The sequence below is a fragment of the Antrostomus carolinensis genome, unplaced genomic scaffold, assembly GCF_000700745.2.
Source record: "Antrostomus carolinensis isolate BGI_N321 unplaced genomic scaffold, ASM70074v2 scaffold4433, whole genome shotgun sequence".
Taxonomy (NCBI): Eukaryota; Metazoa; Chordata; class Aves; order Caprimulgiformes; family Caprimulgidae; genus Antrostomus; species Antrostomus carolinensis.
The window spans coordinates 10,204-35,482 of NW_010304302.1; the positions used below are offsets into that span (position 1 = coordinate 10,204).

Sequence of the window (25,279 nt, forward strand, 5' to 3'; positions counted from 1 at the left end):
TTAGAACACCCCCTTAAACTCAAGTATAAAATGATTATGCAACATATTGCTATGGATAGCTATTACGTACACATATATATTCATACTTCACATGGAAACAAAAGTGTGCAAATCTAATTAAAAACAAGTGAAAGCAAAAAAATGGCTTTTGCAATGTCCCCTTTAAAAAATGATCCATGAAAATGTCTTACTGTGAGTTCCTGCATGGCTATTTGTATAGCTGTACAAACAGACCTCAGTCCCCTGGCAAACAAGCCAGGCCAGACAATGGAAAGCCCCTCTCCTCCCCTCTGATACAGGCTGGCACAACAGTAAGATTCTGGTGTGACCCCGCAGTGCAAAGTTGCCTTTCCTGTGACTCCAGGAGTAGGCAATCCATGCTGGTTGTGTTGCAGTCTTCTGCAAATTGTTGACTTTTCAGCTGGGAGTACTTCTTCTGTGTTTCTCAAGGAAAGGGCATTGACCGTACAGATTTGATTCATTTTTTTCTTAGTTTTTATTTGTCTGGAGCAAAAATGAAGGACCCATTCATACTTGTTTCTTGTTCTGTTTTAGTGACTGTGATTGCTCAGTGATTGCATCAGTCCCGACCTTCAATGTCAGCCATGTAAGGTCTATCCTTGGAACTGTCTCTGAAAATGGCAGGAGCTTTAGCATGCTCCACAGCTACTGCTGCTCTTAACTAACTTCCCCCATTATCTTATTCTTTTTGCTCATGCAAGAGTGAGAAGTCCTTATGTTACCAGCTGCAAGTTTAACAGATCTCTTATGTTCCCTGGGGAGAGCATGAGCCCTGTTCCCAAGATAACTTCCACAAAACCTTTGTCTTTGTCTTGAGCACAGACCAGCTTCATGGTGGCAATCTCTGTTCTTCCTCACCACCTGGCCTGGGTTTTGGAGTCCAGAGGCCCTGAGGAAAATGATGTGATTTTGGCTGAATAAAAACTGAAAAATAAATCAGTTTTGTCAGTGCATAACTGCAGAAGGAATGAGAGGGGAGGGAGGGAGGGCAGAATGAAAATAACTTTGGCCTTAACAGTTCTCATTTCTAATCTCCTGTAAACATCACCCAAAGAACAGGGATTTTGACCCTGAGGATCCACAGGTACCTTTTCTCACCTTCTCCCTCCTGACTGACAGTTGAAGCGAGAGTGGAAGCCAGAAGAGGAAAGGTGAAGGCAACAGTCTGTGTCTTGGAAAAAAATTATGTCTAGAGCAGGCAAAACTTAGCTTTTGCTGATGTGAGTTTGAAGCCAAAAACATTCTTGTTGCTACTGCTGCTGGTACTTTCTTTGATCACCAATGGAGAGACAGAAAGTACTTGCCATCTATCTGTTTTTGTCTCAGGGGGAGCTACCACACTTGTGACCCATTCAGCGTAAAATAGAGAGCTTACACCTTCTTCTCTTCCCCCACCTCCTTGTCTTGAAGCAGCACTTGCTGGAGCTGCTTATGTCTGAAGAGCAAGGCAAGGGATGCAGCACAGGCAAGGAGTGGGGTGAGGTGAAGGTCCCTTCACTCTCACAGTGCAATGTGACTGTGGGTGGTGAGTCCTTGCTGTGAGCATGAATCTCCTTTACAAATAATGGAGTGCTGATTTAAGGCATCCATGGCCAAAAATTAAAGACACAGGCTTAATTGTGGTGTATTAGAGGGCAGTTTATCCCCAGAACTTGTGGGCAGCCATGTGATCATTTCTGGGATTTGACCTGTCTGTAAATCAGATGGGCATTTTTCCATTCTCATGAGTCAACAGAATTATGTTTGTGAGAAAACGAACCAGTACAAGCTTGCAAAAATGAGACCTGATGAGAGTTTCAGTTTGTTCTTTCATTTGCCTTGGATCAAAACTGGTTCCTGTACAAACAGTTATTCCTCAAATACATTCTTTTTCCCTGTTTTTGAGTATCCTGGATTTTAAGACACGGTGTGTCTTTCCTGCAGTATGGAATGCCTTCAGCTGATGAGTCATCTTGTGTGCTTATGCTAAAATGAGAATAAGCTTTCTCTCACCTGTGCTGGATCAGAGGGATGCCTGCAGTTAAGAAATGGCATAGAGAAGGGACCTGTCACTTGCATTTGTCCCCATTTAGAAGTGGTTTACAGCCACTCTTTTAGCCATGGTGTCTTGTTTGATTTCAGGATCGCCTTTGCAGTATTTGTGAAAACTTCTCTCTGCACACGGTTTTTGATTGCTATCATGAAAATATTGAAGCTGAGAAGAAAATGAATGAATAATCAAATGTAAAATTGTGGCTTAGTCCCAAATGTCTCTCCCCGGGCTATTAATTTGTGCATCACTAACATGTCCATCATTATTGGTTGCACAGTTTTTCAAGTAATTAATAAATAACCAGAATAGGTAATGTTTTTTGCTGCAATGTGCCATCAGCACATTTCTTAGAACCTGCACCTCAAGGGTAGATTGACAGTGGCTGTTTGGTATTTCTGTTTTGCAGATGTTGTAGAGTTTTCCAATGGAAAGGCTGGTATTTTTGATGAGCTTTTGTTTGGTGTTGTCCAATACACAGCAAGCACCATCGTAAGTACATTTTATTATTAATTCTTTAATCCTAACAAATCCCTTGAAAGAGAAAGTAGGAAGTGCTAATGGTCTTGGTAGAGAATTAACAAAGACTGTTTCTTGCACCACTGAAAATTTGTGTGACCTTAAAAAGGTAAAAAGTAAAAAGTTTAATACTGCCCTTTTAAGGTACCTTTAATGGGAAAGATCTCTATTCAGTAACAAATAATTTAAAATGTCCTTCCACAGCATGATGTTCATGACGTTATTGCTGCTTGCTTATGACATTTACCAGATTAGAAAATCTTGGAAAAGAATAAAGACAATTAAACAAATGAAAACAATAAAGATCAGGATCAAGCATTGCATGAGGGTAGATGTAACTGAAAGACAAGTTTCATGATTCATTGTAAACTAGAAACATAGTGAAGTGTTTTCACAAATGTATAGGTAAAAATGATAAAAATTTCTAATGTTTATTAAAAGCTGTTCTGGTTTTCTTTCCCAAGATCCCTATGTGAAGACTCAGACCACCTATTATGCATTTCATTAATCATATGGAAGGAGAGACATTATTTTTATTCTGTTTTCACAGTGCACCATGATTATTATCAGAAAAAAAGAAAGTAAATTTGAGTTTCATTTGAAAAAAAAAAAATACTAGTTTTATTCCCTTATTTCTATACCCTACCTTTCATTTTATAAATATAAGTAAGAATAAACATTTTCAAAAAATGTTACAAAAGATAAAATCTAGCCAACACATTCTGATTATGGTAAAAGAATTAACCTTTAATTTTAGAAATCTTCCGCAAAATAATCATTTTCCAAAAGTGGCTTTCTTGAGCTCGGAACTGTTCTTTGTGTATGTGCCATTATATCATTAGGACATAGCTCTTCACACAGTGCTCTGATTTTTGTGTGTAAAAGACACTTGAAAAAAAGAAAGCAAGAAGGATGATCTACATTTTAAAGGTTGTGAAAATAACTATCAAGAAAAACCACAGCAGAATTAAGAACAAAGGAAAGTAACAAAGAGAAAATACTAAATCCCAACCACTTTAGCCTCCAACTCAGCCATTCCCAGGGCTGTGATCTCACCTTACATGGTCTCTCATTACCGGCATTTCACAAACAGTGACATCTCAATGAAGATCAGCCACTTGAAACCCCATACATATGGTTATATAGGAAACCAATACCTCCTGACATATTAAATCATAAGCTACAATAATGTAAGTGCTAGTGCACAAAGACATATGACTTCATTGTACCAAATCTGTATTTGTGAATAGCTATTCATTGTCTCATAATGCTTGGTCTGGTTTTGTTTCCAGAAATTTGAGTTTATAGAACTTTCTCTGAGTTAAACCAGGCTATAAATGGCATTGGCAGTCCCTGGGACATGTTGCAGAGGTTTTTTGCTCATATCTATAGGGACTGATCTTCTTAAGTACATAAATGTGATGGTTCAGAATTTGGGGATCAGTCAGAGAAAAATTGTCGTATCTTAGTTTCTACGTTGACTAACAAGAGAGATGGGCTAGGTGATCTCCACAAGTCCCATGCTCAACTATTCTGTGAGAGTCTGTTTTTTTCTTTAAAATTTTTATTTGTTGGACATTCTTGTATTATGTGAAAATCGGCCTACATACTGAACAATCTGTTTCTGTGTTGTTTTAGATTCCTTATTACTGCCCCAAATGTGGTGCATTTGGGCACATATGCGACAGTAACAGTTCAAGTCCATGGAGCACAACACCCTGTGCAAGTTACTGCATACTTCAAAGATGAGAAAAAAAATGAGCTCCTATCAGAGAGGATCATCTTTAACCTTAACCACAATAACAACTACCAAGAGATGAAAAAAATAATGGTGAGTCTTCCATCATAATAATGTAAATGTTTTAATCTGATGATAAAGAAACAAATGATCTGTACTAGGAATATGTTGGAACAGAGACCACACTGATCCCTAGAGACAGATGACAATATGCTAATTCCAGTGACAGCAGCACCTTATTCACTCAAACAGCTAATAAAACAATGACTAATATAATTTCAATGGTGATTGTGAGTGCTCTTTTGTGCCTACCAAGCAAGCTCAAGATGTCTTCACACAGTCATGAAAGATCTTTTCAAAGCTCTAGATCAGTGATGAAATTAAATTTTAAAACATTTAAAATTTTTTATCACTGTTTGCTTTTCTGCATCACTTAAACTAAGACTGCATTCATGCCTATGGCATACTGGCCATTTTTACCGATTGGAGAAACCTTTAAAAATGTGCAGTTTCTCAGACCAAAGCCTGTGATGTTTCTGCAAACCTGTAAGTTGATTGCTTCTTCTTTACATCTTGCTTTGCATCGTTTGCTTCTGACATGGTTCTTTGAAGTCTGGTAGCATTTAGTTCAGGAGTACTGTTTTGGGCTATTTGGTTGGAAAACAGCACGTAGCAAGACTCAGTTTAGCTCTGATTGATTACTCCCAAAGCTAAAAGCTGAGCATTCAAATCAGGTTCCTCTTGAGTACGATGTTTAGAAACATCGTATTAACCTGTATGAGGTAAAGCTCTAATCTCATAGCTAAGATTTTAGCAAGTGAAGGATTACAGGATGTTGCTGCAGCTACCAAATGACATGGTAGCTGGAACTTAACATGTGTATAGACTGAAGAAAAGTCACTGGGATTGAGTTATTGCCATTGGACTGAAGAACGTGTATTTCTGTGGTAGAAAATGGGGGATTAGATAGTAGTTCTACTTAAAAATAAATATTCACCCAGTAAGAAATCTATAACATCCAGAAAGAAAGATATAGTTGAATATCTTCTGTTGAATGGTGCTAATTATTCAATCACTTCAGGTGTTTTTGATCCTCAGCTGTGTGGCTGCGAAGTTACCAGATTCATATCTGACTCTGGGGGGTTTTTCCTTTTGTCTTCTTCAGATCAAGCCAGGGACTCAGCAACAGCACCTGTTCAAGAAGAGTAATCAGACATATATTCTGCTGGTCACAGAAAGCAGGGAGCTTTATAAGGAGACCACTCAAAGCACTCGCATCCTCCTGTCTTCCAAGAAAGGCTACATCTTTATTCAGACAGATAAGCCGATATACACACCAAGTTCCAAAGGTTAAAATACAAATGCTGTGTTTCAGATGTTGACTATAGATGTTATAAGCACATGATTAGAAAAAGTAATAATGACTTAATCCTTCATAGTGTGAATCCTTCTCGTTTAACCCCTGCTGTCTCTGTGCTTACCTGTCAGTCCAGATTTTAAACGTGCCTTCTGCAGCCATGGCTTCTGCAGGGTCTGCACTGCACGTTGCAGGAACCCATGTGGAAATGCCACCAGAGTCAAAAAGTCATTCTAACGAGAGCCAGACAAAATCTTCTCCTTTTTGCTCAAAAAGCTTAATAATTACTGTCTTTTGGAAAAAAAAAAAATTGTGAGAAGCATGCAAAAAACCCCTAGTGCTTCTGCTTGCAACACCAGCAATAAGCATCTTTTGCACTTTAAGACCACAACTGTTTTGTTACTTAACAATTTAATTAAGTAACAAGAGAGGGAAGTAAAAAATAATTATTGAGTTTGGTCGCAGGCCTTGACTGCAGGAAGAATACAAGAGTGAGTGAAAGTTCCCTGAGTATGTTTTGGAATTTGTTTAAAAAATATATTTGGCTGTTCATGTAACATGCAAAGCCGATGGAAGAATGCAATTCTTTTTAAAAATTTCTCAGGTTTCTTTTCATTAAAAGAAAGTGTTTTATCCTAAGTTCAGTAACTCAGTTTAGAGCTTGTAACAATTACTATCTAGAAAGGCCAGAAATAAAATGTGAACACATTTATTCTTCTGTTAAACAGTAAAATACAGGATCTTCATTCTGGACAATGCTATGAGGCCAACAGATGACACGGTTATAGTTGTTGTGCTAGTAAGTATACAAGAATCACACCATTGTTAATGAGTGCTTCTTCAACACAGGAACTATGAAAAACTTACACAAAAGTTCAAGAGTAAAACTGTAGCTATGACTGCTCTCCAAAAATCAGTATTTACACATTGTGGAATACGTCTTGTAATTTTTGGACAATATCAAGAATATGGAGGGAAATGTCACATGTGAAAATGAAAGTACAAAAGCAAGCAGAGCATTTTCTCTTGCTTAGGACAAGAATATGAACTTGAGCTTTTGAATCTAAATGTTTGACACATGGTGCATAATTTTATGTTTGTTTTATCTCTCTCTCAACAGAATTCAAAAGGAATGGTGGTTAAAAAGTCAGAACGGAAAATAAAAACAGTGTTCAGTGAAAACTTTGAAATACCTGACATTGCTGAGTATGTTACTGCTGTGCCTTGTGCGTTAAAACAGTTCACATGTCAGAATGTCTCTGGAAGCAGAGCTATCTTCAAGCTAAAAACAGGATTCTTGTCCTTCCCTTCTTTCTGCTCTGTTCCTCTGTTTCCTCTCTCTTTTCTTTTCTTTTTCTTTCTTTTCTTTTCTTTTCTTTTCTTTTCTTTTCTTTTCTTTTCTTTTCTTTTCTTTTCTTTTCTTTTCTTTTCTTTTCTTTTCTTTTCTTTTCTTTTCTTCTCTTTTCTTCTCTTTTCTTCTCTTTTCTTCTCTTTTCTTTTCTTTTCTTTCTTATTGTGTGTTGTCTGCTTTACCATTTCTTTAGAACAGGAGTTACACTAAAGCACAGATTTTGCTCTGATCACACCTGGGAAGCACCATGGCGAACTATCAGAGCGTGCGTGACAGCAAGGAACTGAGCATGGTGGCTCTGGAGTAAGCCCTGGAGCCTCCTGCCATGCAGGGATCTACACCTGAACTGGTCACCTCACAATCCCTTCTCCAACACATATTTAGGCTGCAATTCCTCTGACCTGTTTTAGATGCCTATGTCAGGATGGGATGTACCAAATCTCAGCACTGTCCATTTCTCTCCACTTGCTGTAGAGGAACCCAAGGGGACCTATAGAGATGAAAGACCTCACAGTATAATGCTTAAAGTGGGGAAGACTAACCCCACCTCCTCTTAGCTGGATCAAAGCATCCAGATTCATCCCCTTTACCTATTAAAGTATTTAAGATTTTTAATTGCTGAATTGCTTGAAATATCTTTCAAAATTGTCTTTCTCTCACCATAGAGCAGAGATTGAGCCTATGGTTAATATCTTTTTACATTTAAGCACCTCATCTTGGAGAGATGAGACCAGAATTTAATATTAATATATGGCAATCAGCTACATTTATCCTGTTAAGGAAAAATTTAACAAACTGCTGAAAAATCTGCTCAACTGTATGACTACATTCAGAGGAGCACTTCCCTAAGTGCTTAGTTTGCAAAGTGTAGCTGAATACCTCTGATTTCAAACAATCAAGCTTTTACTTAATATTCAGTGTGTTCTTGCATGCTAGATTGATATCACAGTGAAGATAAGCTGTAGGAAACATGATGAATTCTCTATTTCTGAGGGCTTTTCAAGGGCAGTGCATGTTACGTGTGATTTGCAAATATGTTATCTTGTAGTTCCTCATAAAGTCTTTCTGAGTGTTTCCTACAACATTTGGAAATGTGTTGCTGACTTCTTCCAGTAAAGAGAAATCCATTAATGAATTAGTTTGGAATGAGATCAAAGCAAGGAAAATAGTAGCATTTAGTGATAATTTAAATATATTAGCATCATAAAATATCTGAGGAATCCTAATTAACTGTCTTCTACTGAATCTGAACTTTAGGCCTGGAACTTGGAAAATCAAAGCCTGGTTTCATCAATATGAAATGTCTAATGTTTCTGCTGAATTTGAAGTTAAAAAATATGGTAAGAGAATATTTAATTTGCATTACAAATATATGAAGTCATCACTATGCATCAAAAGACAGATTGCAGTGATTAAACCTAGCTGCAGTTAGGTGCTAAAGACAAGATCCACAGTGTTTCAGTGCCTCATTGTTGTCTCTGATGCACAGGAGAACGCTGGTTTTGTATGCCTTCCACTTATATTTGAAAAAAACCTTTATTTTTATACAGACTTAGTAACATTTTTCACAAAACCTCTTTTAATGGAAAGGCTCTCCTACTGCAGAAAAAAATTAAGATGAGATCCATTTTAAAATCTTTGTAATTCTGGCTAAAGTTTTCAGTAAAGGCTAGAATAGGAAAAAAAAAGCTACCTGTTTTCTCTTGTTGCAATTCAGTTTGGAAGTTTATTAAAGTTGTTCCTGTACTCTGAGAAGCTTTTTTTACAGAAAAGTGAGGATACTGTGGGAGAAGTGAAAATGTAGAAACTTAACAATTTGAAGTAAGAAATGTCTTGATTTATTTGTGCTGAAAATATGCTTTCTTGCAAAATTTAGTATGTTTTGTTTGGGTTTTTTTATTTTCTTCAAGTCAAAAGAAAACATCAGGATTATATGAAAATCTCAGTTTAACAGACCTGGTTTTGCCTTAGCTAGTCTCTGCAAACACCTGCATCCACAAGCAAAATACTCTGGCTATACCAACAGTAGCAAATAGTTTGGCTTTATAGGAGCAAATTGCAAAGTGACACAGCTGATGCTGAGGACCTCATGTTCACACACAACCCATTTCAGAGTGAGTTTACTTCAGACTGCTTTTAGTCCAGGGCACTTAAAGCCCATTAGCAGCCAGAGCTTATCTTCTGTCTTATTTTCGTTGTAAATAAATCAATTTTGTGTGCTCAAAGATTGCTCCACTCCATGAAGCAAAACAAAATAAGGGAAGATAATCAGGAGATTTGCTTCAGAAGTGCACTGCTGATTCAAACTAAAACATCTTCTCAGTGGGTGTTGCCACCTGCCAGGAGTTTAAGGTACGTTTGAAACTCATATGCCATGACCTTTTGTCTTCTTTTTTTTCATGCAGAACTTCCATCTTTTGAAGTCAAACTCATCCCATTTCAGCCATACTATCACATTGGGAATGAAAACTTCATGTTTGATATCGAGGCAAAGTAGGTGTGCTCACAGCAAAGCTGTTTTAGGAGGCAGATAAGTGGATAATGAACTTTGCAGCTGCTTCCTCTCCTTGTCATTAACAGTTAACCAGTTTCTGGCTTTACTCGAATCTGACTTTAATCTTATATACTCTCTGTTTCCACTACTAACTTGAGACATCAGTGTAAAATGCTACCTGGGTAAAATGCTAGTGGTGGTGATAATGGAACAAGATTTTCTGAATGTTTTTGTTTGCTCATAAAAAGGTGACCATTTAGGATTCTTTTCTGTGTTACTAGGTAAAGTTCCAGACAAATCCATAACCTGCTTTTCTTTATACTTTTTTGGTTTAAACATTTAGAAACATTCTAAAGCCTCAGATGTTGCTATTTAATGTAATTCAAGTAGAGATGGATTCAAGTTTGGGTATAGAATTTTCTCAAAGCCCAGTGAAGTTTGGAAGTAATAAGCTAGTGCTTATTTGAGAGTCATGATTTTATGCAGAAATGCTTCCAGGTGAATAAATACAGTTAATCAGAGGAGTTTCCATGACCTTCACTACAGACATGGGCATTACTGAAGAGTAGCGTGACATTGATCTGGATGAGACATGAGAGCCATGTCTCAAAGCCATCAGACTGGCCAAACCACAAGGTAGGGCTCTATGGAGAATAAATTACACCTGATCTCATATAAAATTAGAGTGACATCAAATGCAGAGTAACTTAGGATGTCAGGCAATGAAAGTTTAACTCATAAAAATATTTTGAATACTTTGGAAGAATCGGACTGAACCTAAATTTAATAGGCATTTTGTGCTGTGTGGCTCTGGTGTTTTTGATCCCACACTGACAGATCTAAATTTGCTGTGTGATATTACAGTGGCCCATCCAACATATGTCAAGCCTTCTTGGCTGTTGACCTTTCAAGTTTCATAGGAGTGGAAATGCTAAATAACTGCCTGTTAGGAGAATGTTCTTCTTTTATTTACCACTCAGCTGGAATCCCAAATGACTAGAAGTATCATGGCCACCTTGCACATTGGGAAGTTGGAGAGAGAAATCAAATCAGAATCAAAGTCTCAGGAGACTCAGCGGTGTATCTCCCTTTCACTGAAGTCACCACTCATGTGACTAGAGTTGATGACTTTGGTAGGACATATTTATGTGACATCTGTAAGTCCAGGATCTACATGCCAGTCATTTAAGTGAAGTGGTTTGGTGTGACATTAGTTCAGATATTGTAAATTTGATTTACAGTTAGATTTTAAATCTGTTTTAAAGATTATTTGGTGAAAAAAAAAAAATCATGGTATGAAAATGGCATAATCATGAAAGAATATGTGAAGTTCCTTCACGAAAAACCATATAATTGAAATTGGCAAAACCAAACTTAATACTGCACTTGAACAGAAGTTTATCTTTTCTGAAGTCAAATAACCTCTGTGTGAAAAATGAGACATCTGAATTAGTGTCCCTATGGTGACTAAATTTGAACTTGATATATCTTTTTTTTTCCTCTCTCTTTTTCTGAAGAGGCATACATTTTATGAAATGAGAAGAGGCAGCTGGCCTTCTCTCATAGTTGGGAGAAATCTCTTCAGTTTCAAAGGAGTGAGAAGACTGATCACGTTTTTACTCATGCTTTATTTTCTTTGTTTCTGTGGATTCTTAATTTTTATTATCTTTAAAGATCGGAAAATAATATTAGCAAATACTATGAAAACCTAAGTAGGTTTTTAGCATATTGCCAAACATACTGGATAGTTGATATGGAAGAAATATATCTCCTGAAATAAGATACTCTGCATTATCTAAATAACACTGAAATAATTATTCTATTTATTTGTCCCTATCTAGACAAAAACTTAGATTTATTTCAGCGCAATTTTGATACATCGGCAAGGTGTTGAACACACAGTATTGGCAAGTAACGTCAGACCTTCACTAAGAACAGCTCCTTAAAAAATGAGTTAGCACCTTTGTTGCTTTTGAGGTTAATTCACCATGTTTCTTAAGTTTCTTTAAACTGAAGTCACAAACAGGATCCCAGAGTTATTGTAGCTAGTGTTGTTAAGTGTATTTAGTATTAAACAGTGGGCAGATTTTCTGTAGCGTAATGATACCCAAGACAGTGGAAAGTGAACTGTGTATATTTTATTAAATAATTAGTATTTATTTTTGAAGCCTGTAAAGCTTATTTTATCCATTCACTTTTAGTATTTTGACTACTGATGGTTTGAAAATTTTTTTAATGTAAAAGTATACACATGAGACATTGTTGGGAGATGTTTTAACAGTGAAGTTAGATTCTAATAACTTACTAATTCTACAGAATAACTTTTATAATTTTATCAAGGAATTTCATTAAGTTTCCTAGCCAAAGCTCCTTTGAGTGTTGCCTTTTACAAATATACACATAATTGAATACTATATGAATACTTTATTCATAAGTCCCCATTGAATAGTTTGTGTCTATCTCAGTACCTGATGGGGATGGCAGAGAGAAGGGAGGAAAGAGCTAGGTATAGAAATTGCTAATATAATATACAGATAAGAATAAAAAAGCCCGATCTATACAACCAAAGCTTATGACTTTGTTAAGCACTGGCAGTAAATAACCTTGTAAGTAATTTGGCTTACAGTAGCCTGTAGTTAAACTGGTATTAAATATTAGCATTAAACTATGTGAGTGCATATGACTAAATTATCATCACTACTGCAACCATTTGTGTTTCATCTTGTGTTGGACTTTGGAAAACCATCCAAATTGAGAGCAGCAAACAAATTATTATTATACTAAAACCTTATCAAATATCTTTTGAGATATTATTTCATAGATACTTTCCTATATGAGGAATAATTCTCATATAGTAGGAGTTTTGTCTGTATATCAACATGATACCAGAAAAGATATTTGAGCCACCTGAGTTGTAAATTCCAGAAAAGTTTCCTGAGCCCCAGAGCCTGGCTGCTGATGGCTCAGCTGGTGTATGGCACAGGGTTGGCCTCAGCCATACAGCAATCCCCAAGCAATTCCTGGAATCTCATTAGGAGGAAGCATGGACAGAGGTCCACCCCAGGTCTGCACATGGCCACCCTGCTGTGGAAGACAGGGGATTCAGCAGAGCGAGCATGGTCTCAGCCAGCCACAGCATCTGAGACTGCAATGTGCTCATTTAATTTTATTTCATTAACTTGGTCCAAACAGAGAGCAGTCATTAGATTTGCTGCATGGACCCTGACACTGTATCCAAGTGGAAGACTGATCTTCCACCCCCACAGTTCTAGCAAGTTTGATTTCTGGTCTAAATTAATCCCTGGCAAGCTTACACCCTGTTGATCTTCTGCCCGCTGTCCTTGAGCTCTTCTCCTTGGCCACACTGATCCTTCCTTTCCTCAGCGCACCTTGAGAGAGACAGCAGAACCCTGTATCCACCTCCTTTTGCTTGGCTGAACAAACTCAACTCTTCTAATTTCCTCTTGGTCACCTTCACTTCTTTATTTGGTTCTATTGCATAATTATTAGCTTTAATCATGATTACTTGATATTATTATATGAAGTGATAGCAGATAATTGACTTTAATATTTTAATCCTCTCTGAAATTTTCTCTTTATGTTATTGCAGCACTTGATTTTAAGTTTATGGACTGTGCAACTCCTTCATATATACTTCATTATTCATTGACATAATAATTATTTAAGAGGAAAAAATGGGTTCTTTTGTCTATTGTAAATGTCCTGATAATTTAAATTATTTCTCTGAACCGGTCTTGCATGCTATGAAACAGTTATTTTGTATATTGACTGTTGTTTCCTGCAGTTATTAGTTCTGGCATTTTAAGCAGTTTTCCTGAGAACTGCCTCTCAGTTTCATTGGTATAGATCACTGCTGCTGATCAGGTCAATTTGAAAGAGGCTTTTTTAAAACAAAAATAAGGCATTACAAAACTGAAATGAAGCAGAATTTCCACGAGCAAAAGACACCTCCATGGCCGTGGCAGGTCTCATGTAGCACATTACAAGCTCTGCTGCAGGAGGATGCCATCTTTCCTGGAGCCTGCCAGGTGCAACAGCATTCCTTGTCCTCTCTCTCCATGACCTATATAGAGAGTTCAGGGGTGTTCTGGTCAGATACCTGTCTGTCAAATATTTCACTTAAAAGAGGTCTGTAGGATATACTGCCAAAATCCATAGGAGAGACTGGGACAGAAGATGTCTACTCTGCCTAATGCAGGTATTAAAAAAAAAGCAGGAAGGACCTGTCTCTGGAGGTCTTCAGAGGTACCAAATACTTTATATGGGTCCCCAAGATGATTCTCTGGCCCCTTATTTTAAATGTTCTGCTTATGAGATGTCTCAAACAAAGGAATTAGCTGTTCATCCAAGATAAATAGACTGGATACTGCCCTTGCTCCCTGTAAAGGGGATGAGTTGTGCAAGACCTCACTGTGCAACTAAACTTCTCATTAATTTGAAAAGAGAAAAATGTTTAAATTATTCTGGTGTAAATTTTGTCAGATGATATCTCCAGATGTGATTCTGACAATGTGATTTACTCCATATATTTCTCTGCACTTGAAATCACCACTTTGTACACAGACCAGTAAAAGTCTTCATGTTTGAGTTACCAGTGAGTGAGTGGGACTATGTTTTGTTTTCAAGATATTAGTTAAAAATGGGATGCCTACAGATATCCTAAATTTTTACTCAGGATAATAAATCAGATTAGTTTGATTTATGCTTGTTTTTTATTAATGTAATGATTCAGCTCCTCACTTTTCTTCCTTCCACAGACACTCTTATGGGAAAGGGATTCAAGGTGCTGCATATGTGCGATTTGGCATAATTAATGAAAATGAGAAAAAAGTCTTTATTCCAGGCCTGGAACAACAACTATCAGTAAGTACTAGAGTTCAGTGGAACTATTCTGATATCCCAGGTGAGCTGAATGTTATCAAAAATTATCAAAATATAGATCCCTGTAATACTGTAGTCATGCTATAAGCAACATTTTTTTAATTCTAATGCAAGCAAAACAGTAAAGGGTCATCACCTTGTTTTTCCCAATTTTGTTTTAGATTCAAGATGGAAAAGGAAGAGTTACTTTAACTACACAACTATTGGAAGAGAAATTAAGAAAGAGTATTTCCACTCTGGAAGGTTTTCATTTATATGTTGCTGTTACCACTGTAGAAACTGCAAGTGAGTACACTATGCCTTAGCTGATACAGTCTGTAATATTTACGTTGATCTTTGTCTAGTATAATTCTTTGAGTGGGAAATTTTGTCCCATTGGACCAACCTTTACTGCAAAGCTTTAGTACATGACAGTCTCTTTCATCTCCCTTCCATGTACAAACTTAACCTCAGTGGGATTCACTTAGCTGGACACAAATTTCCAGTACCACTTTAAATGCCCTATGTAGTCCTATGTGGTCTTCCACTGCTGCTCCAGAAGTGCTCAGGTCTCCTGTAAGTATCTCCTATAGGATCTGTCCCTATTAAACAGCGCTGTGAAGATATCTAAGATACCCCAGTCCATCTGAAGTGGCACCAGACACTTGTATGAACACCCAGAAATTGCTCCCCTTGAGATCTTGTTCGAGCACTTGTCTCAGCCATGTCTACTCCTTCCATACATACAAAGATGTTAGTTGAGCTTGGTATCTTAGCGTACTTTGTACCTCAGCTGGTTAAGCTGTCAGTGTAAAGGTAAGGCATCTGTATTGCAGCTACAATGTGATGCAGAGGAGGATCTAGCCCTTGTGAGTCCTGCTGGTCCTCATATGCCTGCCTCCCCACAGTTTTATCAGATAGTGATACTTGGCATATGCATGAGTAGAATATAGTCCAATAGTTTTGCTGTTCATCTGGTACATGAGTCCCTGAGCCTGTCCATGGATCATGCCTGTCCAGAAATTTTTTAGTGGCTGTTTGCCTTTGTTTTCCTAGAGGACAGATAATTATTTCGGCAGTTCATTAAAAGAGATTTGTATGGATATTTGCTCACAGTGGTGCTAAGCACATTGAGTAGTCCCCCAGATATCTTAGAACTACCCACAAGTGAGCACTATGTTGAATTAGATGCAGTGGTTAATGGGTTATGTGGGTTGTAGTAAGTGCTATTGTTAGTCATATGAGGCTAAGGTGAGAGGTGCAACTTCAGTGCTGACCTCTGAAGTTGAATCTGCAACAAAGCTGATCAACATGGGCAATGTTTTTCTTTTTGTTCATAGAGAGATTGATACCTTTTATTTTATATATCTGAAAGTAAAGTATCTAGTCAGAGCTCAGGCACTTTGTATAGTCAATATAGGAAATGGATGAGTTAAACTGCTCTCCAGAGGTGCCTGTTCCCATTGGCTGTGCAAGGAAACTAATTATTCAGCTTAGATTTAATAAAATTCTAAAAACTCCTAAAAATCCTAAGTATTAAGTAGGATTCCTTAGCATCCCAAAATTAAGTCAAATGCGTTGCAGCTGTACAGTTCTTTAGTATAATCTGCTATTGGTACTTACCTGCACTATTGCCACAACATTTATTGCAAGAGCAAAGGGGGCTGAAAGTCTTCCCCGTTACCATACCAGCATGATAGGCATAAGATCTCACTGTGTGGTCTCTACCATGCTGTGCATGCTTTTTCTTTCTCCCACAGGCAGGCTGCCTCCACATTTGTGTATTTGCTGGGTTTGGTATTAATTATATGCATGACAGGGCAAGGCTGATGAGCTTTATTGACGTGTGTCAACCTTGGTGTGTTAATGTGGAAAATAACGACATTGAAAGTGTAATAAACAACCAAGCCTTGTAATCAAGGTAGGTTTAGGTTTATTTGCGAGGACAAAGTCAATAAAGCAAAAACACAGTCCTGGGTGCTTGACCCAAGTCAGAGACACACCGGGAAAGATATGTTATCCCTTTATATACATTTAGGATTGCATTAGTCACATACATATTCATTTTAAGGTTGGGTTATTATAATTAGTTTTAAAAAGGGGCAGGGTTATCCTAATTACTTTGGGAGACTTATTAAGATAAAATCCTATCTTTTCATACACATGCACTACTGCCTGGTGGTTGTGGGAAAGGTCCTTGGCAGGAAGGCTCACAGTCTTCTTCAGAGTGACCTCTTCACCCCTGATGAAGGGGTTATCTGACCTCCAGACTGCCGGTTTGGTTCTCTCCAGATGGTGGGTGCAGTGGTGTTCATATCTCCACAGTTTCTCAACTTCCCCCTTTGTTCCCCCAGGACTGGTCATTTCAGGCCTCTTCACCAAATTCCCCATATGTCAGCAAAAAAAAAGAATTATGGTGAAAGCCAACAACACTCTCCCCCATCTCTCACAAAGTATGTCTCTAAATGCACTTAGTTTATAGCAAGCCATGTAATTGTGGTTTTTTAGAAGCAGTTATGAGTAGTGGTTTAACTAGAAGTTAACTAGAAGTATGGGTGGTTTAACTAGGATAATCTTAGATGGGAAGCAGATGCTCAAGCTGTCTTGTAGATGCAAAGTTGCAGAAGATGCTATTTGGTAATATTAACTCTTATCAGTAGTAAAGAATAATAAAAAAACCTCTTTCATAAAATTAGAGATCTAAGGTCCAAACCTCCCTACTGATTCTGAGTGACTTTGATGTTGGACTTTGATGTTGTAGCCTTCCCCCAGGATTGAAGCCCTGACAACTCGGGAAGGGAGGTGCATGGCTGTGGTGGTTCCTGTGGTACCAGTGTGCCCTGTGTTTGCAGGCATCTTTTTCCAACCGATGTGTTAGAGGGGAATTTTTATGTTGTGAGTAACAAACTACTTTGCAGGTCTCCCTATCTGAGCTGTTGAGAGCACACACCTGCCAGTGCTGGCTTACTGGATCAAACATTGTGCTGCCCTTCCACAGCCTTGTCTCTAGTTGTCCCCCAATCTTCTTGCACCCATCTCTTCTTCTCAGGACTAAAGCTCTTTGGGGAGGGATCATATTTTAGTTTTCTTTATATACACTTCTAAAAATGCAGTTAATCTTGAAAACAGAAATGATGGATGCTATGGCAATATGCAAGTACATAATTATTGATCCCATAGCAACACACACTGTTTGATATTAACAGGTGGTGAGATGAGGGAAGAGGAACTCAGCAATGTGAAGTTTGTGAGATCTCCTTATGCTGTTGATCTGTCTAACACCAAGAAGTATTTTGTGCCTGGAGCCCCCTTCTCTGTTGTGGTATGTAGCATTTAATGGCTGTATCTGTTTGCCTCCATAGCAAGGGATTTATATCTGCCCTGTTTATAAAATCCTTATCTCATCCAATGGGAGCCCTGAAGGAGACAGACCTTCAGGAATAGGTCCAGTATGGAACTACTATTTGTGTGTCTGTTTTGTCTCATTTCTGTACACACAGAGCTTGAGCAGGGAAACTGAAGCCAGAAAATACTTGTTTTCTGTTACGGATGTCATCTGTGCACTGTTGCACTACAAGGTTTTATAAAACAGGCAGCAGTCTTTTCCTCACTTACCTATCAAAAGATTAAAATAATAATGTTGTATCAGATTAATCCCATATAAAATTAAAATTTTGAAAATTAAAACAAGATATTGACTTTTTTAAAAATGCATTTAAGTTTTTGAGTTTTTAACCTTCATACAATCAAGTTTTTCTACAAAGTTTTCTATAAAGAATTAAAGTTAGAAATTTAGCTTATAATAGTTAAAGACCAATATCTCTAGGACCAGCTGAGATCTAATAGATAAGTGAAAATCTGGGGCAGTTGTCAATTTGTGTTCACAGATTTTTACCTCAACTGGAGTTCAGGCTGAGTCAATTGCTACCCCCTTCTCTCAAAGCTCAAATTTTCAAACACTAATGTGTACAATTTTGTATTTCTTCTCAGTTTATAAAAATAATTGCTTCTTGTTTATGGGCATTTTTTAAACCCAAGCATTTTCTTGAAGTAAAAGAAAAATATCTTTTTCCAATAGGCATCTGTGACGTTGGTTGATGGCTCTCCTGCTACCTTTATACCTGTCACTGCCACTGTTACCTTGCCTGGAAAATCCCCAATGAAGAAGTCTGCACTTTCTAATAAAGAGGGTCTAATCCCCTTTACATTTGACATCCCTGGAGATGCTCAGACGCTTCAAATAACGGTAAAGAAACCCCAAACATCCATGCTTAAAAATATACGACTGAGAAGGGCTCAGAAGACGATTAAAAATGACTGTAAAGATTTAAAGTTTTCATTAAATTAGCACAGACAGTGGAAGATGATTTCTTAAACCATCTACACAGCTTTGTCCAGATTTTGTAAACTATGTTAGAGAGACCAGAGGCCTGAGAGATGTCTCACTGAAGTGAAGGACACTCTTGTACATTGGAGCTTTGGGAGTACCTGCATCGATCAGTGGCAGTGGTGCTTTTTTTGTGGTTTGTTTTGTGCATTTTCCTGCCATGAAGGATGGAAATGGGACTTTAAGGAATATTGCCATGAGAAGTAACAGAAAATTGTGAGAACAAGATGAAGGAAAAAGTCCTGAGCAATGCAGCCAGCAGGCTACATCTGGACACTCAGAAGGTTAAATTAGGTGCACAATATAAAAAGGGAAAAAAGCTAAGTACCAAATCACTTTGTGATTTTCAGCCATTGATTCTTGTTCAGAAGGAGCCAAGGCTGAAAAATACCAAGTGCAAATGCAGCAAGAGGAAAAACAGGCTGAGAGAACAAAGTAATTATAATCCTGGTTTTTGATTCCAGGTTCTGCTAGTGAGGTCTCAGCAGTGTTTCAACTCATTTCCCAGCATTTTCTGAATAACCTGGCAAGATACGAATTAAGGGTGACACTCTATACTGTTTCCCAAGGGACACTTTACTCACTTTGTCCTTTTCTTCCACAACAGGTAAAGGCTAAAGAGGGAAAAGAAAAATTGGAATCACCTGAAACCAGTATCAGAGCTGAAAGATACCAGTCTGCTTCTTCAAACTACCTCAGCATCAGCATCCCACATACTGTTGTGACACCTGGAGATACCTTACCCATCACTTTGAATGACATTCATCAGTCTGGCAGTGGAGCTGTTGACTATTTCTATTATATGGTAAACAGAATAGTAGTATATCAATAATTTTATTGATAATTTAGAAATTATACAACCCAGAACATCTATCTAGTTACTAATACATGGGAAACCAGATGGGGTCCAACAAAGGGCAACCAAAATGATCAGTGTCCTAGCACACCTGACCTACCAAGGGAGGCTGAGGCAACTGGGCTTGTTCAGTTTGGTCGGGAGGCTAAAAGTGAGCTAATAACAACCTAAAATTACTTAAAGACTTGAAGAGGAATTACAGACATAATGGAGACAAACTTTCCTAGGTGGTGCCACGCAATATAACAAGGGACAAAGGCTACAAGTTAGGGCTTGGAAAAATCATTGCACTATTGTGAATGCAATACTGGAAGACGTTCCCCAGAGAGTCTAGGGAATTGCCATTCTTAGAAGTATTCAACACTCAACTAGAGAAAACCATAGCTGACCTAATCTTACACTGTTGATGGCTCATTTTAGAGCAGGCAGTTGAACTGGAGATCTCGATAGGTCCCTTCCAGAAACTCTTTCTATGATTGTTATTTTTATATATTTTCATATATTTTGGGTCATGTAATACACAAATCTTTGTAATTTTTTTTTTCTAAAGAAGGGCACATAAGTACAAAATTTAGTCTGTATTTTCTAACATAGTCTAGAGCAAATAGGTCCATACGGGGTAATGTTTGTCTGCATAATTGTGTGGATATTTTTGAAAGATACTAAAGTGACAGCCTTGAAAACTGAAATCCTAGACAGATAACTTCTATCATATCTCTGACAATTTGATTTCTCTTAATCCAGATCTCTTTCATTCCCACTCCTTTCAATCTGTATTCTCTCATTATAATAAGCCATTACTAAATATTATTTTTATTGTACTGATTCCCATAAATACTCTTTTTTCAGCTGTTACAGAACTGCCCACCATGTTGTAGGCAGATGATACATATACATAAAAATGTCTCCCTGCAACTAGAAAACCTAGTTGCTTTGTCCTACAAGAACGCTGGGGACAGACTTCTTATAAGGGCAGTTAATGACAGAACAAGAGGAAATGGCTCTAAACTGAGAATTTAGATTTAGATTAGGTATTAGGAAGAAATTCTTTACTGTGAGGGTGGTGAGATACTGGAACAGGATGCCCATAGAAGTTGTGGATGCCCCCTCCCTGGAAGTGTTTAAGGCCAGGTTGGATGAAGATCTAAGCAACCTGATCTAGTGGAAGCTGTCCCTACTCATGGCAGGAGGGTTGGAACTAGATGATCTTTAAGGTCCCTTCCATCCCTAACCATTCTATGATTCTATTATAGGGGACCTTGAATATCTAGAAAATGTCTTTTATCGTGATCTATTGTTTATTTCACTAACAACACATGATTCTTATATTACTATGGCTTCATATTACCTGCACTTAGTGTTAGTTAACAGGTAGGATAACAGCATTATCTCCAACAGAAAATGTCATGAAGGATCACTGAAGGCATTTCCTCTTATGGCCCTAAATAGCATCATGAAATTGGGTGTGAAAAGCAGTTCTATGGATGTAAAAGCGAGGAAACAGTCCTGCTCAGCCTAGGACCGGGAATGCAAAGTATTTATTTTGCTGAAGGAGACAAAAGTATTCATGGATACACTTCAGGGGTGAATCTGTTGAATGTCAAATGTGTTTAATCCCCTTCTCCCTCTCTTCATCCTAATTTCCTTTGTCATCTTAAATTTCCCAGGATGATAAATGCCATGAGCACCAGGTCCCATTTATTTTTTAAGACTCTGATGTATTGGAATAATTACGTCCTTGGAGTTAAATTTAGGTTTACGGGTTCATTTTCATTGGATGACTTAGCACGGGGTTGGAATTACCACCGCTGGGCTCTGGGAAGGTGCAGTGCTGGGCAGGCAGGACATGTAGGAGGGGTGGTGGGACACATTACTGGAGCTCAGTAGTGAGGCTTTCCCCAAACTTTAGTCACCTAAACAAAAGCAGTGAGGATTTCAGACCAGGCTGCAGCACGTCTTTGTTTATTCCTGAAGCCCATTCATAGTGTATTTAGGAAAGCTGCATGTGTTTTGTTCAGGGAAGAGCACTACCTGTCCTGCCACTGTGTTTTTTCCACTTTCCACTCCTCTGACAATGTGTGAATATAATTAACATAACACATGAAGAAAGGAATGAAATAGTGAAAAATGGGCTGAAATCAGTTAAGGGACAGTCTGTGATACTTTATCCTGTATAACATTTTTTGGGTGAAACCTCCTGCTCTTGCACACCATCTGAAACGTTCAGTACTAAATACAGATTAAATAAAGCTGATATCCTCCCTGGGGGTGATGACCTGTTATAGTAAAAGACAAAAATAAGACTGCCATCTGGGACCCCCTTTTCAAGCTGTAAATCTGAGAGGAGGGAGACAGATTTGTATTCAAACCTGGGCCACAGGACCACTGCATCAGAGGCTTGCCACCATGCTCCTGTGCTAGAGTCACTGTGTCCTGGTTTCTTCCAGTCTACTGGTATGGATGTTGGGAATTAAAACTATTAGGTGTCATTGGAAGAGAATAAATTTGAAATATAAATCACCTTAGAAAATTCTATATATGTATATAAAATTATGCAACTTAATGCCCAGTATAGTGTGTATTCAAAATAACTTGACTTTTGTTTGTTTCTGCCTTGCAGGTTGTGGCAAAGGGACAAGTTGAGCTTTTGGGAAGAGTCCCCTCCTCAAACAAAATAATAAACCTTAGAGTCATGGAGGAGATGGTGCCCGCCTTTCGCTTTTTAGCTTACTACTTCATTGCAAATGAGGGCCGTCAAGAGATTGTTGCTGATTCCGTATGGGTGGATGTTATGGATGTCTGTGAAGGAAAGGTACTTTCAAAGCAAGTAGCTTCTGCAACTACATCTTCCAAAAGGCAGGTTCCCAGGCAGAAACACTACAAAACAGGAACATCCCCCAGCCTTTGACTGCTGACAGTCACAGCTGACAGTATTCCCTGCCCAAAGAGTCTTTGCTTTTTATTAACAAATGTGACATTTTTGTTTCAATCTTTTCTGTTCAGATTAAAGTGAGAACAGAACAGGAGATGTACGAACCAAAGGACAGAATTAATTTACTGATTGAAACGGACCATGCGGGAACAGTTGCCTTAGCTGTGGTTGATAAAGCAGTTTTTATTCTGAACAAGAAAAACAAGCTTACAGCCAAAAAAGTAAGATATCTGTAAGAAGAAAATATCGTATCTCCTAGTCAAGCAAAACTTTCCACTACTAATGAGAGGATCAAAATGTAATTAATGGCTATTAATTGCTTAATCACAGCTTTGCTAAACTTGAAAATGTTTTTGCTTTTGCAATTTAGGATCTATTTAAGATGAATGATATAGTTGAGATGGGATTTCCATGTTACAGCAGACAAGTTTGTAAATTAAAAAAGCATTACTTAAAAGCATTCCCCAGCTTTAATCCTCCCTCAACTTTAATCTCAGTTTCTAAATGCAGCTTGTACCACCAGTTTGTCTTGCTTCTGTTAGTCAAAGACTACAAGAATTTTTTTTTAATATACGTTTAAAAAAAACAACCTTTTGCAAATGTGTAAAGTCCATCTTTGCTATTTTATTTGGCAGGTATTTAATGCTATGAATTCGTATGATCTCGGATGTTCTGCAGGTGGTGGTGCAGATAGTATTCAAGTTTTTGCTGATGTTGGTCTGGCCTTTTTATCAGATACAATTAAATCCAACATTCGGGAGAGTAAGTGCAATCTATCTTTTACTTGGTTCTATAAGACCGCTACAGATCTGGGGTGGTTGATTGCTTAAAAATCAGCAACATTTTACTGTGATATCGTAAGATCTCCTTTGCCTGTGAATTTTTCTTCTTCTGTTCTTCAACTGGGTGCTGGCAGCTCAGATATCCCAGATGTTTTCTGCTGGTCCTTCGGTGCCCAGCTCAGCTGGGGCGAGCAGCAGTTGTCTAGGACTGTAAAGTACCAGTGATCTACAGATCTGCTGTGAATGAGATGGGTCCTAAGATCCATAAATGACCTGAATGATCAGGCTGGTACTTTCAGAGTATCATGACCAAGCTCTTTTGTTCTGCTTTCCCAGGCTATAAATGCCCCCAGGTTACCAGAAAGCAGAAGAGATCTTTGGATTTTCAGAAGCAAATGTCAGGAATTGGTATGTCTGCTCATCTGGATGGTCTGAAAGGTTTAGCGGGGGGGGAAGGAAACTGCCTGGGATCTAGGGAGCAAGAAGTGATGGGATACTAAAAGATACCACGATATTCATAGTCCTAGTTCTTGCTTTAAGTGGCATAATGTAGCACAAATGCGTATACTATGCTGTGTAACCTGATGCATCATCTATCAAAACAACCCAAGCAACAAAACCAATGCCCATCTGCAAATGGAAACTAATTCACCAATTTGTAATCCCAAATGTGAAGTACTTTTATTAGATATCATGTAATGGAATAAGTTATGGCTTTAAAGTTTTTCAAAATTATTTGTATAGCCATATTTGTATATGTCATTTGTCAGACTCGCCTCTGACCCTGGGAAGTTGATGGAGCAACTTATTCTTGATTCCATCTCTAAGCAATTGGAAGAAGAGAAGGTTATCAGGAATAGTCAACATGGTTTCACTAAGGGGGAATCATGCTTGACCAATCTGGTAGCCTTCTATGAAGTCATCACCAGCTGGGTAGATGAGGGGAGAGCAGTGGATGTTGTCTACCTTGATTTCAGTAAGGCTTTTGATACTGTCCCCCACAACATCCTTGTAGTGAAGCTTAAAAGGTATGGGACTGATAAGTGGACAGTGAGGTGGATTGAGAACTGGCTGACTGGCAGAGCTCAGAAGGTTGTGATCAGTGGCACAGAATCTAGTTGGAGACCTGTAACTAGCAGTGTTCCCCAAGGGTCAGTACTGGGTCCAGTCTTATTTAACATATTCATCAACGACCTGGATGTAGGGATAGAGTCCACCCTCAGCAAGTTTGCTGATTTTACGAAGTTGGGAGGAGTGGTTGACACACCAGAAGGCTGTGCTGCCATTCAACAAGAGCTGGACATGGTGGAGAGTTGGGCGGAAAAGAACCTGATGAGGTTCAACAAGAGCAAGTGCAGAGTCCTTCACCTGGGGACAAATAATTGCATGCACCAGTACAGGTTAGGGGCTGACCTGCTGGAGAGGAGCTCTGAGGAAAAGGACCTGGGTGTGCTGGTGGACAGCAGGCTGTCCATGAGCCAGGTCCTCCCCCACTACTCTGTCCTGGCCACATCTGGAATACTGTGCCCAGTTTTGGGCTCCTCAGTTCAAGAGGGACAGGGATCTTCTGGAGAGTCCAGTGGAGGGTCACAAAGATGATTAGGGACCTGGAGCATCTCCCGTATGAGGAAAGACTGAGAGCTGGGACTCTTCAGCTTGGAGGAGAGAAGATTGAGGGCATCTTATCAATAAATACTTGAAGTGCAGGGGCGAAATGGATGGGGCTGAGACCTTTTTGGTGGTGCCTAGTGACAGGACAAGGAGCAATAGGCAAAAACTGGAACACCAGCAGTTCCAGACAAACTTAAGGAAAAACTTCTTTACTGTGAGGGTGACAGAGCACTGGAACAGGCTGCCCAGAGAGGTTGTGGAGTCTCCATCTCTGGAGATGTTCAAAACCCACCTGGACGCTTTCCTGTGCAACCTGTTGTA

The 25,279-nt window shown here is 38.5% G+C and overlaps 1 protein-coding gene across 1 annotated transcript in view; it reads left to right on the plus strand.

The window, feature by feature from the left end:
- Positions 1–2,477: 2,477 nt before the first annotated feature.
- LOC104522170 (complement C4-A) overlaps positions 2,478–25,279 on the plus strand; it is a gene marked incomplete at its 3' end in the record, with an annotated part of 28,938 nt that continues 6,136 nt past the window's right edge. Inside the window, exons 1-16 of the mRNA XM_010164391.1 lie at positions 2,478–2,542; positions 4,208–4,400; positions 5,473–5,656; positions 6,393–6,463; positions 6,785–6,870; positions 8,273–8,355; positions 9,421–9,508; positions 14,288–14,393; positions 14,573–14,696; positions 17,597–17,712; positions 18,469–18,636; positions 19,385–19,582; positions 22,254–22,445; positions 22,637–22,786; positions 23,201–23,327; positions 23,684–23,755. Of these exons, the coding sequence (XP_010162693.1) occupies positions 2,478–2,542; positions 4,208–4,400; positions 5,473–5,656; positions 6,393–6,463; positions 6,785–6,870; positions 8,273–8,355; positions 9,421–9,508; positions 14,288–14,393; positions 14,573–14,696; positions 17,597–17,712; positions 18,469–18,636; positions 19,385–19,582; positions 22,254–22,445; positions 22,637–22,786; positions 23,201–23,327; positions 23,684–23,755 (2,023 nt within the window). The remainder of the gene's footprint in view (positions 2,543–4,207; positions 4,401–5,472; positions 5,657–6,392; positions 6,464–6,784; positions 6,871–8,272; positions 8,356–9,420; positions 9,509–14,287; positions 14,394–14,572; positions 14,697–17,596; positions 17,713–18,468; positions 18,637–19,384; positions 19,583–22,253; positions 22,446–22,636; positions 22,787–23,200; positions 23,328–23,683; positions 23,756–25,279) is intronic.